This window comes from Erpetoichthys calabaricus, chromosome 15 (assembly GCF_900747795.2).
Source record: "Erpetoichthys calabaricus chromosome 15, fErpCal1.3, whole genome shotgun sequence".
In the NCBI taxonomy this organism is placed as follows: domain Eukaryota; kingdom Metazoa; phylum Chordata; class Cladistia; order Polypteriformes; family Polypteridae; genus Erpetoichthys; species Erpetoichthys calabaricus.
This window is the reverse complement of record NC_041408.2, coordinates 74,623,797-74,641,427: the sequence shown is the minus strand read 5'-3', so window position 1 is coordinate 74,641,427 and position 17,631 is coordinate 74,623,797. Positions and strand designations below refer to the sequence as shown.

At 37.1% G+C, this 17,631-nt stretch overlaps 2 protein-coding genes across 2 annotated transcripts in view; both read left to right on the top strand.

Moving 5' to 3' along the window:
• The window catches only part of LOC127525979 (uncharacterized), a 340,677-nt gene that overhangs the window by 31,276 nt on the left and 291,770 nt on the right, over window positions 1-17,631 (top strand). The window lies entirely within an intron of this gene.
• rin2a (Ras and Rab interactor 2a) overlaps window positions 1-17,631 on the top strand; it is a 220,293-nt gene that overhangs the window by 156,396 nt on the left and 46,266 nt on the right. The window contains exons 7-9 of the mRNA XM_051919613.1: window positions 990-1,062; window positions 1,660-1,755; window positions 12,385-13,559. Coding sequence (XP_051775573.1) covers window positions 990-1,062; window positions 1,660-1,755; window positions 12,385-13,559 — 1,344 coding nt within the window. The remainder of the gene's footprint in view (window positions 1-989; window positions 1,063-1,659; window positions 1,756-12,384; window positions 13,560-17,631) is intronic.

Genomic DNA, 17,631 nt, shown 5'->3' with positions numbered 1-17,631 from the left:
GTGCCGTACATTTCACACCTTGAGCCTGTGCCCAGTCAAAACCTCTGCTCAGGTAGGTCTATGTAATAATTTTTGGCCAATCATTGTACATTTATGTAGAACCTACTTTTTGGTTTTGAATGTAAAAGATATGTTTTTATAGTTTGGGTGCTGTCTACCAATCCCAGTACCAGCTGCAGCAGGTGAAGTGTAACACACTCAATTAATTAGGTGCATTGTGTAAGGAGAAGAAGGAATCTTTACACACAACATGTGGATTTATAAATTGTTAAGGATTATGGTGATTAAAAGAATGGGGTGACATGCATTAATGGTTTAGAGCAGCATTTCTGAAAAGGTCACTGTTAAACTTTTATTAGTTTAATTTGTCTCTTCTGAAAGCCTCTGTAAATTATAAAAGTAATGATCTCTGAACATTCCTGCTTCAATTTAACTCTGATCTTAATTACAGATTACTCAAGTAAAATATATTTGCTCATTAGCTATTTAGTATTAATATTCATTCTTCATTCAAGTACTTGAAATATGTAATTTTTGTCGTCATGCTGTCAGCTGTAAATTTAATTTGATCGTTGCACACTTAACCACTTTGGTCTTTTTAATAATACAGTTATCAATTATGTAGGTTTGAGTAGCTATTAGTACATTTTTACACAGTTTCGCCAATACATGTTTGTGCTGTGCTGTGAGTCACTGAGCAGACATTACCAGCAGATCACCAGATCCTTCAAACTGCAGAGTTTGGCCACTGCACATATTTTGGACAGCTGTTTCAGATTATATGAGTAAGCTCTTTCTTTCTGTGAAACACAAACACACAGTTTCTGCTCTAAGAATACTCAGTAGCTCTTTAGCAACTTAGTTTCTTGGAAAAATATAAGAAAAGACAGTACACTTTATTAAAAAGGTTCAGCATTTTGCAAATCCTGTTGATCAAGTTCTGTGTCAAAATATCACAACATTGTTTTTGTCATTTTTTTTTCTTTTAGCTTTCTCCTTGGAAGGATCTGGCATTAGCTTTGCTGACCTATTTAGGCTTGTTGCGTTTTATTGTATCAGCAGGTAAGAATTTTACTTTTTCCCAGTTGCTATTTGACAATAGCTAACAGTTTATGTTTTCATTTCTATATGCAGGTGTGCTTTCAGATTTACTTCACCTTAAGTATACACCAGAAATATATATAGAATTGTAACAATCATAGACTCATGTTTATTTTAATATCATACAGTTTTTCACCTACTAAAATTTGTTTCTCTGTTTATGTCTATTCGATACTACACTATTGCAGAAGCATTGTATATTGTTGCTGGTAGCGGTATTTTAAACCAATCCAAAAAATTGCAGTGTCAGCAGTGAAATCACTTTCACAATTTATTATTTTAACCATTTATAAAATAATAAATACTGTAAAATAAAAATTTGTTGAAAAATGAGGAAAGCAAATAACAATGGGGTATAACCTGTGCACTGACAAATGCTTAGATGTTGTGATTTAGAAACAAAGCTGTAAATGATTCTCCTCTACAGATGGGTTTACTGTCTTTAACTCATTCCAAAGTTCAAGGTTTCCTGCCAAGTAAACCAGTCTGTAACACATTGCTGGTTCTTCTGCAGTTATGGGACATATTCCTAACAATCATATGTCTTTTCCTTGGAAGGGATGTTCTGCCTTTCACCTTAAGACTACCTGAAGCAATTGTAGTTGCAAAGTCACAAGCTGATCTTGAACAGGTTTCAAAGTTGGGAGTAGGTGAGTGATCTTTATAAGATTAGATTAGTTAATGTAACTTTTCTCAAAAAATGTCTTGCTTTATTTTCCCTTAGGTGTAAATCATTGTGAAAAATGTGTCATTTTATTGTAGAGTCTACTTTAGAGTAGAGCGTTGAATTGCTGTAACACATTAGCATCCTATATTTATAAGACTGCAGTCTTAATTATGCAACTCGAATCTTTACTTACAGCTGTACAATATGTCTTAGAAGATTGAAACTTTGAATGCGAACTTACATGCATATAATAACACAGGATATTATTGCATTGTAAAATAATTATTTTAGTAAATATATGCATATTTTTAAATTTAGTGCAGTGTTGTTTTTGTTAAAGAAAATCGTTTGAAGGCCCACAATATTGAATCTTAAAAAAACTGCTTACAGCAGCAGTGAAGTGTATTTATAAAAAGTTCATGGTTCTGAATTATTGCAGCATATGTTTTTCATTGCCAAACTGTTTCAGTCCTAACAATGTACAGTAAATGTTGTTTTACTTTGAAAGCAAATAATATTTATTATGATTTGAAGAGAGCACAGGTCACTTTAACTTTGTTCCTCTGTGTTTTACATTAAGCATAGATCGTCTTTGAAAAGGGATTGTTTGAGAATTACCCTAAAGAAACATGCTTAGTTTAATATCATTGCATTTTTGTTCCTGGAATAACGTCAGGGTTGTTGTTCCAGAACCAAGTCAAGCATTCGAGTCATAAAGTAGAGACTGTATGAATGAAGGCTTGTGGATTCCTACCTTTTGTAACTGTTTAAAATAAATCTGCTTGCCTTTACAATTTAAATCATGGGATTTTTTTTCCTTAAAACTTAAAAGGATCTTGCATGTTTTATTTTAAATGACATAGAAAAGAGCTCTCTTCACCTACCCCCGGTTGGGTAAATTTGCATGCCTTTTCATGCTATTCCATCATCATGGTTTCAGAGGCTGACTTTAAAGTCTCTGGGTTGAAGGTGCTGTGAATAGATGGTGTGATGCCCGGCCGTCGTATTCAGCCATCCCACCCTTACAGGCAGGACACTAATTGCCAAGCAGCACACAGTTTATTTATATTTGCACTCCACAACACAACGTAAAACACATTCCCTTTCTTTCTGCAGCCAGTCCTTCCATCTTCACTCCTCCTTTATGAGCTTCACCCACTTCCTCCTGATTCAGGCCATTGGATGCTGGAGACTTGCCCCTTTTTATTGGGCACCCGAAAGGAGTCCAGGTGCCCAATGAACTTATTCCGGCAGCACTTCCGGGTGTGGCGGAAGAGCTGCCATATAGGGCCTCGCAAACAGGCTGCCCTCTGCCTGTACGCGAGGGCAAGGGCCCCAGCGATCTGCCACAATGGTGAATTTGTGTGCTGAAGGAGTTGTTTTAGTAAGAAGGATCGAGGAATTAAGGTACCAAGGGTTAAACAAAATCACATTCTTTAAACGGGCCAAGAACAAAAACCAGGTGGTCTAAATTACCAATTGTCAAAACACTTTACGCAAACAAAATTCATAGTCGAAAAGATTCAGTCTCAATTTCTGACTACCTTATAGTCCTTTCATTAAATAGCTAATCCTGCTTGCTAAGTAGTTTATTTGTTAAATCCAAAAACTTACATGCATGCGTTACTTCAATGCCATCTACAAAAGTGCTGGCTATTGTGACGCCTCACACAGATCTGTTGTGAAACACATGACTTGCAGTGAGTATCATTGCCAACAACAAACAAGCAAAGTTACGTGGCTTTTCAGAATGGTGCCAGGATAATGTCACTATCTAAGTAATAAAAAAATAATAACAACAGAAATTATTTAATTAAAATGTAAAATGATAAGCAAAACATATGCCTCAGAATAAAAAACTAATTTTGACATCAGCACTGGAATATTCACTTCTCTCCTGGAACGACAATTTTAATGGGGTTCCAGGAACAATAGATGCTGGTAACATCAGATTCACAAAAGAAAAATCAATGTCAGCTTATCTAGCGCAATCAAAAACAACGAAATTCAGGTCTGCTTTTTGCATTTATGTTTTTATCAGCTTCATTTTGTCATATTTACTAAGGTGAAGCAAATGAAAAAGTTGCCAAATATTACAAATTGCTAAATTAAGAATGATTGTTAAATTCTGTACTTAAAGAGAATTGTTCATGTAACTGGAAAAATGCACATTAAAAGTGTTTTCTTTTGAGCTTCTGATAATTGTGTTAGTGGTGAAAAGATGGTACTTGATTAATTCCTCCTCATTATCAATTATGAACATAGAACATACTTCATCAATACCAGTAATCAGGGCCAGTCCTTTGTGGTAAACTCACACAGAACACGTTGCTTCATTCATCTCTTTAGTAATGTCTATTTTTAATGCTGTTGAGCTGAGTGTTACAAAGATACCAATTGTATACCACCTGTAACAATTCTATGTGGTATACTGTCGACGACTTTAAATTTGAAACCTTTTGTCATTATTATTCCATTTTACTGTATCTACTGTACATGCAAAATGGCTCCAATAGTGTGTACTGGTTGCCAGTTAACAGCCTCTTTGTGCACCTAAAGCCCCACCTTCATGTTGTGTTCTTAGTAGATGAAGCATTACACTAAGAATTTTACAGCAAAAAAACACAGTACTTGTGGGCATCACAAACATGCTGATGTTTTTCTTTTTTTTATAATTCAATCAGCATGGACAAACCTAGCACACATTATGTGACTTCTAGTTGTTGGCTACGTCAGATGTGCTGGCTGCAATTTTTGATATCATTGATGGACCACATCAGTTTACACAACTGAAAAATGCTGTACATGTCACATTTTAGTGAATGCATCCCCCCTTTTCTGACAGCCAGTATCTAGTTGCCTGACAGAGCTTGTGCAGTACAGAGGGTTAACAGGTGCAGCACATTTAGCATAATCTCTATTCTGTCATGGTACATAACAAACAATACTGTACATCAGACAAAAAAGCTTTTCTTCTGTTTGTGGGGTCCAACACACCTGCATTCCTCATTCCTCATTGCTGCGTTATATGGTTGTCAGCTTTCATGTACACAGAGCCCACTCTGCAACTAAAGACAAAACCAAATCTGTTGAATCTTGTTAATTTTGTTGTGAGTCATGGACTAGTTGGAGTGAGACACTGGGCATGCCACAATACTTGATTGTTTTTACTGGAGCATTCTGCTGACTGCCACCAACTCGCTAAGATTGTGTAAGTGAAGGCGGTGACTGAAAATCACTGGAAGTCATTAAATGTTACCTATCCAGTCTACCTCTCTACAGAAGTAGTGCCTTTCAGAATCTACTCACCTAAGCACTCCTCAGTGTATAATTGTATAATAGAGTATCAATGTAATACTGGCCCACAGTTTATTAGTAAAACAGTTATTGATGCCTAATATCTAGAATACAAGTTAATCCTCCTGTGGTGGAATCTATTGACAAACATTCAGGTGCAGCTTTTTTTTCTTGAAGCCACTGAACAAGTTCTTGAAGCATTAGTGGCATTATCGCCCAATTTTATATTTAGTTGAAAAATTAAAGTATTTATAATACAGAAAGATATTTTTTATATGCCGAGGGGAAATTCACTCTGTAACCATTTGAACAAGTTTATTTTTTAATGCTGAACTTTTTTCAAAACTAAGCCTTCTGCTTAAAGTTTCTTGAAAGGCTTGTTTGTTGTCAACATGAGAATAAAAATTGTTGCAATTAAATTACTCAGTTTGGTCATGCAGGCAGCAGTTTTAGGTTTAAAAGCTTGGTGACAAAATTAAATATTTAATCCTTTTATTCAGCTTTCTGTAAATGCTGCTTGCAGTGATTGGTAGTGTGATGTACTAATAATCCGATTTAGTAAAGTGAAATACAGGTTGTATTATTTAGATTTGAATCCCATAATCTCTGGTTTACCTTTACATTTTTTAGCTTTACAGTAATTTCTGCAAAAAAGTGCAACATGACATAGTTAATTTTACACCAGTAAAATGTTGCTTTTAGTGGATTGATAACATAGTTGACATGTCAAATCGTCAGTTACCTGCCTTCTTGCAAAGCAGAGAATACATAACCATTGTAGTATCATCATTATTATTATTATTGTATATTTAGCCAAATCCTTTACCTATCTTAGCGTTTATAGTTAGGGCACAGGTAAGTCAAATGACTTCCTCAATGTCACTTGATGAGTTTGTAGAAGTAATGAAATAAGTAACCATCTGAAATTCATAGCCTTAGTCATTACACCTTGCACAGTGTTTCTCAATTTTTCTGGTGTTCTGACCCTCTTTTTCCCATGCTAGTGTCTTCACGACCCACCAAGAGGAAGAGTAGGTCCTCTTTGGTGAATCGATTGCAAGTGTCAAATGGGAGGGGAAGAGCATGATATTCTGATTCTGTGACCCACTATGACCAACTACCATTATAAACATTAGCTACTTGTGACCCACCAGCCCTAGAACCAAAAGTGGGCTGCGACCCAGTGATTGAGAAATAAATAATTTATAAAAATCAGCTATAACAATAACAGTGAATTTATTTTAGTACTGGAAACTAAAGAACTTAAAGTCAAGTTCTACTGATTTATAAATCTTTATCAAAGGTACTGGGAGATAACAAGGGGTACAAATTGGGAATACTTCATGATGAGATTAATAAGATGATGGCCTTTTTCTTTTAGATATAGAAAATGTTCATTATATTTTTACAAGAAACTTTCCTGTGATTTCCTGCTTAAATACTCAGAAAGTAAAATCCTATAAGGCTAGTTTTAATATACAGTTTAGCTAACAGGTCAGGTCAGGTTGGAGAGCATGCACTGGTACAGCACATTGCTGCATACATTACAAGATGAAATAGCTCGGAATCCTGGTTGGCAACCCCTCAGGCAGATACACGGTCCAGTCCCACCCTCTGGAAGTGACAGTCTATCTGCCATAGCCAGGTGTTGCGTGGGAGTCCCCTTGGCCTGGTCCAGCCGCTCAGGTCTTCAATAGTGAGCATCGTGCGAGCAGAATCATGCATGGGTAATTGCGCCATGTGGCCGTAGTGCCAAAACTGACACTCTCTCACAATGCAGGTAATGTACCTCAGTCAGGACTCCATGAGCAACCACACATTCAACACAAAGTCAATCCAGCGGTACGCAAGGATTCTCCAAAGAGACACAGTACCAAAGGAGTCCAGTCTTTGTCTCAGGTCAGCTAACATATATACATTTTATACCCACTCACCTTAAACTAATTCAGAGTCCCCAGCTTGTTTACACATCATTGATGTATTAGAATAGCTGAGCTGAGGATATGTAGACCTGCTTTTTTATTGTGAACAAATGTCTTAAATACAGAGACTAAGAAATCCATTCATCACTTGTTATCTCTAAGAATATGTGCCAGTTTAAACAGAATTAAATACATAGCAGCAGAGATATTAAACTACTGATCCCTTCGGAAGAAATTACAAGCTAAACATTACACATTTATACCGCTTACATAAGATTGCTTCTATTAAATACAGTTGGTGCTGGTTTAGTCTGAGTAGTTTAGTGATTCTGACTTTTCCTTTCAAATTCCAGTTAGGAAGGCACTAAAGCTGCAGGATAATGTTCTCAATGCATTTTATCCTCTCAACATTGTTTTGTTTGAATACCCACATTGTGTGTGCATATATGGGTGTGTTTTTAAATGGACCTGCGGTCGTCTGGTGCCCCGTTCAGGGCTGTTTTCTGCCTTGTACCTAAGGTGCCAAGGTGTCTCCTGGCCTTACCTCATCCTGAACTGGATTAATCAGGTTTGACAGGGTTATCTTCTGGTATGGTCAAGTATTTAATTGTCTCTTGCTGGTATGCGCTGGATGATTACAACACATGCACTGTTAAAATTTTAATGTCAGTGTTTGTTTTATTATTTAAAACAAGAGGAATGTTTAAAATGACTTGTACATTTATTTTTACTGAAAATTAATTTAAAAAAATCCTGTATATTTGTGTTATTCAGTGGAGAGCACATTTCAACCATAATTAAGAAAGTTCCATAGAGAAAATGAAGCAACAGTAAGTCATGAAACTGAGTGTGCATTTGGAATGTGAATAAAAATATAAAAGCAAACAAACCCAAAAAAATATTAATCCATAGTAGAAGTTTCTAAAAATAGGTAATCTTTTGTAATGTACTAAAAGAAAAAGCAATTGTTTTCAATAATTAAGAAAGATGTTTAATGATGTTGTGTTTACAGTATACCAAATTATGTTTTAATACTTTTTTTACTGTGTAACACATAACATAAAAGCACAGCCATCTCTTTTCTTACGTTATGAAATATGGTTTGTAATGTGTTGTAGGAAAAACAGTGTCAAATGTCAAAGGTAGTAAGCTACCTGTTGCCACTGCTGTTGTTGTTTTTCTCTCAGTATGAAACTGACAGACTACCAAACACGACATGTTTCCTGGAATCCAAAACAACACTGAGGTGTTTTTCAGCATGTTTTGAACTGTTCACGTATTTAATATATTCCAATTACATTGAAGTAAAGTAAACATGAAAGATGCTCTTCTATAAGCAGGGACTGTGGGAGCTACTTCAGATGGTGCTACTAGATTTCAAAACCATTTCTGCATCTTCAGCAGGTGTCTCTGGGTCACATTCCTTCCCTTAACCTGAACACCTAGCCTGAGTGGGGCAGCAAAGACTACATTAGCCCTGTCCTTGTAGGGAACCATAAGTTTCGGCTACCAGGGTAGTTTTTTTGTTCCTGAATAGCAGAATCAAATCTGGCCGGAGTGTGGTTAATGCCACCTCTTCTGGTTAGACAGGTTTCTTTTTCAAATCCACTCGCATCCCTCAATCTGAAAGATGTTGCAGAATGGAAAGAGAGTTCATGGCAGTCTTTCTTCCACTAGGATCCTTATCTCCCTCCTTAAGAACCTAGCAAGTTCAGAGGTGATTGTTGTTGTCTACTGAGTTTGATCCTTGATGGTTCATCCACTTGGCAATTTCTGTAATGTTTTTATCATGCCTCCACCTATAGCAGCCTTCTCCAAGCACTTTGCAACATCCTGTCAGAATGTTGTTCAGGGTAGAGAGGAATGTGCCACACTGCTTACAAGATGGATCTTCCTGTTTGCTGCAGATCTTTAGGTTATTTGGGGTTGGCAAGTGGTCAGTTATGATGTGCAGGTGGAAGCTCAGCATCCCTGGTTAGGACCCCAGAGCTCCTTCCAGGATAACAAATGCTCAAGTGCCAGGTCCCACTGCTTCCATTGGCCCAGGCTTGAGAGACCCTCTGCTTTCAAGCAACGATCTTCTTGTGCTGCTTCTCTGACTCTCTGCAACACAAGCTCTGCTTTGCCTCTCACAATGGTCTTCTCCATCTTTTGACATTGTAATTGCCAAGTCCCAGCAACCTTGACAGACTATCCCGACAATCTTCTGGTGTCTCCAATATGCTTCCGCTTCCGTTGCCACATTTCTGGGGCTTCCTCTTCCTGCCACTCTTGATGAACTTATTGGTGTGGGTGAACTTTTTCAACGTTAGACAAAAGCCGCGTGTTGACCTCTCTTGCCTTAACTACTTTGTATTTTCACAGCTCCTGAAGTTCAGATTTAATTTCCAACCCTGGCCACTCTCATTGTAGAGGCTGCAGGCTCTCTCCGGATCAGAATGAGTTTTTTCCTAGATCTCCAGCAGCTTTTCACACCCTAAAAGTTGTATGTGTTTGATGTACTGATCTCATTGAATAATCTGTTGTGAATAAGCGTGGGTATATGAGAGTGTGCCCTGTGACGCCCTAAAGTTCCTTTGGGGCTTTATTACTGACTGAAGCCCTGTGCTACTGAGAGGCTTTGGCTCCTTACAATCTTGTACAGGTCTATGGTGTTTATGAAGATGACTGGATGGAAAGATCCATCTTATAAAAGTAATATTCGGTATGACTTTTAAGCAAATGAGTATTTTACTTTTTAAATAAATGTTGGCTATGTAATATGTGACCTCACACTTTCTACAGGCACACACAGTTTATAGTTCTTTCTAGCCAATACAAACTTTTAGGATAATAACTAATACAGTACATCAAATTGTAAACTTTAATAGATCTAACTGGCATCATTTTGTCTCAAATATATATATATATTTATATAGATATAGATATAGATATAGATATAGATATATATGTAGTTCACGTCATGTTCAGAAAACCTGAAAAACAATTCAGTTATACTTATTTAGCTGTCCTTTTCATTATATCTCAATTCTGTTTTGCAGTTTTCCTGACACAGAGTACTGTGTTATAGGTTTGTAATGCAAATATAAGAATTTGCTGGAGAAAAATTTTTAACAGAAGATTAACAATTTGATCCATTAGTGCCCCTCAGTGGTCATAAATTCTGCTGCGCATGGAAGCAGAAAATGCATTTATCGGAAAAAACACAGTGTTTACTGGCTGATAACTCAGAATGCAGTTGAGTCATTGGGTCAGGAACTACCAGATGCTTTCCAGTAGATATTCCATAGAGGACAGAGATACCCACTAGACTTAACTAGAATAGTTTGCATTCTTCAAAAGGCAGCAAAAATGTTTGTTGCTTGATGCACCTAATTTTTTATTATCCATCATTCATCGTCTAATTCACTTAACACAGTTAAGTTCATAATGACACAGGTGACACACAGGGACTCTAGTCCATCACGAGGTATTTCCACTAATGTTATCAACCAGTTTTTTAACTTTTTTATGTTCAGTAGTTCAGTGTAGTGGAGATCTGGTGTACATTCTCAGTCCTGGGCACAAAACAAGACTAAATCCTGGATGAGGGCACCACATCTAACTTTTACCCATCCATTCATTTTGACATCCGCTTATCCAAGTCATAAGTCATGGGAAGCTAGTGCCTATCCCTGCACCATTGGGTACAACGCAGGAAGAGCTAACCACCAAACCACTTGGTCATTTTAGAGCTGACAGTTACTCTACTGTGTGCATCTTTGTGATGTGAGAGTAACCCCAAATGGATAATGAGTAGACCCCGTCCACTGGGTTTTGAACTTGGGACCCTGTGAAACAATTTACTAACCACCGCACCACCTTGATACTCTGGCTTAATCTTTGTAGTTTAAAAGCTAGTGACCACAGTATATTTTTATTTCATGATTAAACAGAAGCTTAAGTAACTAGGACCATGTTTTTGTATAGTATTGCATATACTGAAATGACTTAATGCATAATTTTATGTCATCCCCTAAATAAACTGCCAAACTCTTTAAAATGTTTAAATGCATTTTGGCTTTTGTGTAACTGAAATGTGTCCATCTAAGTGTTAAACCACATGTGCCAATCTGAGGACTAATTATTGTTTGGTTTACTTGTATTGGTGTTGCTGCTTTGCTAACCAAAAGTACCGTATAGTTACCATTCACAAGTTTATGGTCAAGAAGCCAATTCAAGTTTACAATAAACTTAATTTCTGGGTTGGACAGCAGTGCAACTGCTTCACATATCCAAATCCTGATTGTTGTCCATGTGGAGTCTGCATGTTCTTCTAAACAGGAGTGGAAGGGTGCACTGCGTGAGTGTGTAAAACAATAAAATGTGCACGATGGAGAAGAAGCTATCAAGTCAGCTTAATTCAAAATCCTTAAAGAATGCCTCGAGCACCTTGGTGTTGTGTTTTCTTCTCAGATCCCCAGATAACTATGTGTTGGGCTCATTGACGACTGCAGATTGGCCCCAGTATTGGTGTAGATGTGTGTAAGTGGGCACTGTGAGAGGACCGATGCCTTGTCCAGAGTTTTTCTGCCTTGTGCCCTGAGCTACCAGGTTACACTTCAGTCCTTCACAAACCTGAATTGGGCTTCAGAGGTTTGAGAATGTTATGGTCTTCATTTCCTAAGTACCATACTTCAGTTTCTTTTCTTGTTTTTTAAAAAATTGAGACTTTTAAGTCAGAAAATTTTACATTTTTTCTATTGTTATGTATATTTGGCAAACTGCTTTTATGCAAAGGAAACTACAAGGTCAGGGTGTGTGACAACTGTTTACAGAAACCATTTACAGCCGAAGCACAGAGAGGTTAAGTGACTTGGACAGAATCATACAGTTGAAGCAGAGGCAAAAATTGAACGATAACATTGATGTTTGATAACCATCGTATTTGGCAGTGTAAGCACACTGCCAGCTTCTTTTTAACACCTTTTGCTTTACTTCTCACTGCATTCATAATGACTAACACAGTACAATACCCTAGTACTACAAAAGATACCTAGAAAAATCCACATATAGCCATCTGTTTAAATGAATAATGAAAAGGCAAACATTGTCTCTGCTTGCCCCAAAGAAAATGTCATAAGAGTCACAAGCAAGGGAGGGGAGGAAAAAGCAAGAGCAACACATCTGTTGTTAAAGACCTCCCACTTCAGCCTCTGGAGTCTTGCGTCACTCAAGAAACATGGGCTGTGCTTCAGACTACGAGTCAGAGTTGCTGATCTGTGTGTTTTATTTCAGAAATGTGTATGTGCACTTGGCGGGGTCTGACAAAGATCTGAGTAAGTTTGATTCTTCAAGAATTTTTAATTCTTTTTAACTTTTCTCTTTGTAACCTTCTTTTTTACTTTCTGTTTATAGATTCTGGAATTCCTCCCTGTTCAACAATAACAAGGATTCTGCTGTCATTCCTCCAAATGCTGTGAAATGTAGCAGGCTGGGTGAGCTCAAGAAACAAATTCCCAGGGAACCCCTCTCAAACGGTGTGCATTCTCTCCATACAAGAACTCCTTCTGAATTGGAATGCAGCCAGACCAACGGGGCTTTGTGTTTTGTTAACCCCCTCTTCTTGGAAGTACATCAGCAAGCAAAAGGTGCTGGAGGATCTCTCAAGCGACCAAAAATCCAAGACTCCTCTGCCCAGAAAAAATCTCGTGTTCCTCCACCAAGACCACCCCCTCCAGTAATTCAAAAACCATCTGCTTTGCAAGACCAAGTGAAACAGGTGAGCATGCCCCAAACCAGCAGCTGTTTAAAGCAGCACCAAGATAATACCATGGGACCCGGTCTAAGCCACTCAAAGAAGACCACGCCTGTCCCCCCACCACGACTAAAAAAACGCATCAGCCTGAGTGAAAGTGAACAAAGCAAGAAAACCGTCCAAGAGAGCAGGGACACAGAAATGCAGTCAAACGCACCTGAGGCTGTAGTCTCCAGAACTTCGGAAAAGGACATGTGTGTATCCAAAAGGCTAAATGCCAACACAACATTAAATGCTACATTGTGTTCCCAAAATGCCATGCATGTCCAACAGAATGGAGGAGGCCGTCAGAGGCTGAGTGATATGAGTATTTCTACATCATCTTCAGATTCCCTGGATATGGACCGCACGTTCCCTCCTCCTGGCTGCCCAGGCTGTGAGGACAGCAGCCCAGAGGATGACTATGGGCCTGAGAGTGACTCGGAAACCATGGCTCCCCCACTCAAACTGAAAAAGAAACGCTCTACCTCTTTCGTTCTTCCCCACATTGTCAAGACTCAGTTCCGAAAAGTGAGTGGAGTCTTCAGCTCATTCATGACTCCAGAGAAAAGGATGATTAAAAGAATTGCTGAAGTGTCGCGGGACAAACGTACCTATTTTGGATGCCTGGTACAAGACTACATCAGCTTCCTACAGGAGAACAAAGGATGCCACGTCTCTGGCACTGACATGCTGCAGACTGTGAGGCAGTTCATGACACAAGTCAAGAATTACCTGGCACAAAGCTCCGAGCTTGATCCTCCAATCGAATCTCTCATTCCAGAAGATGAAATAGGTGAGTCAAAATTTATCATTTGATTACTTGCTTAAGATGTGCTTTAAAAAAAAAACAGTATCGTTAGAGAAAGTCTTATTTTTATTAGTAGAAGTCTTCATTAAAGCACAGTTGCATTATCAGCCTTTAATTAGAAAGGATGTAAACGCCTTTGGTGTTTCAAAAATAATATAATGATGTACCAGAATTGGTCAATCTCCAAATTTTAGTAAATCCGAGATCTTGCTGCTCTAATAGACGCATGGGAAAAGGGGACACAGTTTTGCACATTTGCTTCTCTTAGTGTTTGGTGGAATACAATATGTATGTATGAGTGTATGTATATGTACGATAGATAGATAGATAGATAGATAGATAGATAGATAGATAGATAGATAGATAGATAGATAGATAGATAGATAGATAGATAGATAGATAGATAGATAGATAGATAGATAGAAAGAATGCGGTATACATATACTATAAATATTTTTTGGAACCCAGTATGCACATTCCTTCAGTGCTTATAGCTAAACATAGAAAGCTTTGAATAAATAGGCTTACTCAGTGGCACATTCCAATAACAGTTTGGCTGCTAAAGCAACTGTTGCTAAAGTTAAATGAAGAGAAGAAAGTGAACAACTTCAAACATGGTATTGAAATTGTTACAAGATTGGATTAAACAAGATACTTAATATTAATTTTATTGCTGCGTTAACATAATATTTAACTTTATTAGTTTCTAATGTTTGTGTGTTTCAATCAAATTCTTCTGTTTTTTGTTTTTTATTTGTTCCTATTGTACAATGCCATCTCTGACACTCATCCAATCTGTTAAATGCAGGTCAGATTATGATGTGCTTGGAAAGCCACCCCACACTGTATGTCTGTTTGTGACAATCCGTTAACATTGAGCTTGCTCCATATGACATTTTATAGCTTTATCTTTCAATTAGACATGGACAGCAAGACCCTCTTACATAGAAAAGGGAAAAGATTACTTAGCTGTTAGCTTCTGTTGTTAAACACAAGAAAGGGAACTATTATAAACTCAATAAAACAAAAATGTAAAGCGCAAGGACTGGAGTAGTTAAACTTTCAGAACACTAGACTAATTAAAGTGGGGTCAGGGGCTTGGTGACGGTTTGGGATCGGGTTACAAATATATGACAGAGTGAAACTGACTGTGGTGACACTCCTCAGGCTTATGTGTGGATCACACAGTATCTTTTAACTTTAACTTTTTTTTCTTTGTTATTCAGTTCAGCTGTGTCTTTGACAACAACACTTTGTGCACACAGACAATCCATCATAGACATTTCATGCTTTACCGATGCACAAAAGCAAGAATAATAAGAAATGTAAAAAAATACATATACAGTAGTACAAACAAATGCCAAAATCTAAATATTTAAAAAATTTTTATATAAACTTATTTTAATGAGTTCTTTAAATTTTAATTTTTGACTAATATTACAGCTCTACTGCAGATCTCTTCTGTTGTTCTGTATTGAGGGTTGAAATCGAAATTAAAAGTTTAAAACAAGTTAGAGCAGGGGTAGGCAACGTCGGTCCTGGAGTGCCACAGTATGTGCAGGTTTTTGTTCCAACCCAGTTCCTTAACGAGAACTCAATTATTGCTGATGAAGCACATATTGCTTAAGTGACATTTTAATGCTTCATTTTAGTGGTCTCGCTTGTTAAGGTTCTCCAACCTTAATTGCTTATTTCAATCTTAAACTGCTGCATTCAGTGTTTTAATTGCTCCTTATTAGCAATAAGATGTAAAACAGGGGTAGGCAATGTCGGTCCTGGTGAGCCGCAGTGGCTACAGGTTTTCATTCAACCCAATTGCTTAATTAGAAACCAATCATTGCCAATCTCAGACCTTATTTAATTTTATGGCTTGTTAGTCTGTGCAATGTAAGGCTTTTATATCGTAGATTTTTTTCCTTTCCAAGGATATCATCCAAATGATTTGAAGCCTAAAACAGATCATTTTCAGTCTGTCACATTTTTCTATTAAGTGTTTTATTAAATCAAACCGTGCATGATGAACACACACAGATGTAATTGGAAAAAAGCTAGCTGGAGAACTGCTGGCTGCTTTGTCTTTTACATCTTATTGCTAATAAGGAGCAATTAAAACACTGAATGCAGCAGTTTAAGATTGAAATAAGCAATTAAGGTTGGAGAACCTTGACAAGCGAGACCACTAAAATGAAGCATTAAAATGTCACTTAAGCAATATGTGCTTCATCAGCAATAATTGAGTTCTCGTTAAGGAACTGGGTTGGAACAAAAACCTGCACATACTGTGGCACTCCAGGACCGACGTTGCCTACCCCTGAGTTAGAGCATTATCTTCTTAACACCCCTCAAACTGCATTGTGATGCATCATTTGAAAAGCTCCATAATTAAATAATTTAACACTTGAAAAATGTTTAATAATGATAACTTGTTTACCTCTAATCTTAATATTTTTTATTTTAAAAACACAACTTTAGTTCAATTCTGTCTTCAAGTTTATCCCATTTGTTATTACATTTACAAACAGTTATAAGGCACATTTGCCCATAAGAGTGATTTATTCCAGTTTAGATCTGTACCAGTTTTTGAAAAGCTGATTTTGTGCCCCTTAAAATTATTTGGTGAATACTGTATTGGCTAATCAGCATGAAGTTACTTAATTTTCTCACCTAAATGTTACATGAATATAAAAAGATCTATCTATCTATCTATCTATCTATCTATCTATCTATCTATCTATCTATCTATCTATCTATCTATCTATCTATCTATCTATCTATCTATCTTGCCTACTATACTAAAATTAATATCTATCTATCTATCTATCTATCTATCTATCTATCTATCTATCTATCTATCTATCTATCTATCTATCTATCATATAAGGCAGTATATCCTTTACCTGCACCTATTCCATTCATCACAGGGAGAAGTAGATTATCCTGGCAATACCAGGAGGAGGAGGAGGTGTGGAGCATGTGCTCATTTTACAGCACATTGTAGCAATACCAGGTGTAGGAACAATCCCTGTATAGATGGCCTATTTATTGTTGGACACATTTATACTAGTCTAACTTTAAAGTTCCCAATTTAAAGTGAGACACATCCTCACAGATAAGGGAAAGATGGAAACTGTACACATAGAATGGCATGGTCAGTAGTTTAATCCAGGACTTCCTACCCCATTACCCTACCCACATTTAAAATTATGATTATGTCCCAATTTATGGCATTTGTCACCAAGAAAGGCTGCAACAGCACATTATATAAACAGATGAAGGCTTAAGAAAAAATACTCCATGGCAGGGATTCAGAATGCTCCAACTTTAAGCAAACCATATCTGTTTCAGAACTGCTTCTGTTTAGTAGGTGACACGCTCTAGTCCTTACGCATTCCTGTTCTATAATCGTGGTTTTATTACTACTACTCTATATACTTCATCCTAAAGACATGATTCTAAAGAGGTGTTCTAAAAAGCAAAAAAGAGCACAGACAGGATTATCCATTTGTCTTTGCAGCATCTGTGGCATGCCAGACTATTTAAGTGTTAGTCAGCTTGAAGGGTGTAAATATACCAGGCCTTTGGAGTGATGTCATGGACCCCTAAATTGATTTTTTTTTTTTTATCAGCTTTGCTTTCGAAGGTTATATATACCAGGCCACTATGCAGGCATACTTAATTTTGCAAAATCTTATTCAAACTTTTTTGGTTTTTCTGTGCTGTCACAGCTGACTTGGATTGAGTCCCAGCTTATAAGTGTTTGTAGTTATTACTTTTAAAAAATCAAGTATTTTTTGGACGTGTGTTTAAACTGCTGTAAGCCTTGTATTAATTGTCTGAAGATCAAATACGGGCTTACATTAAGATTTCTGCTATAAATAAAACTGCAGACAGGCTCCTTTTATTTTTCTGTCAGTACGTAAGGCAGCCAAATTTAGACCATGTGTGCAGTTATGTACAGTATTTCAGGTTCTGAATTTGGAATACGTACTTTAAAATGTAATAAGTATTTTAACATCTGATAAGTTAATTTATAACTCACTCTGCTGTCATGTTAACT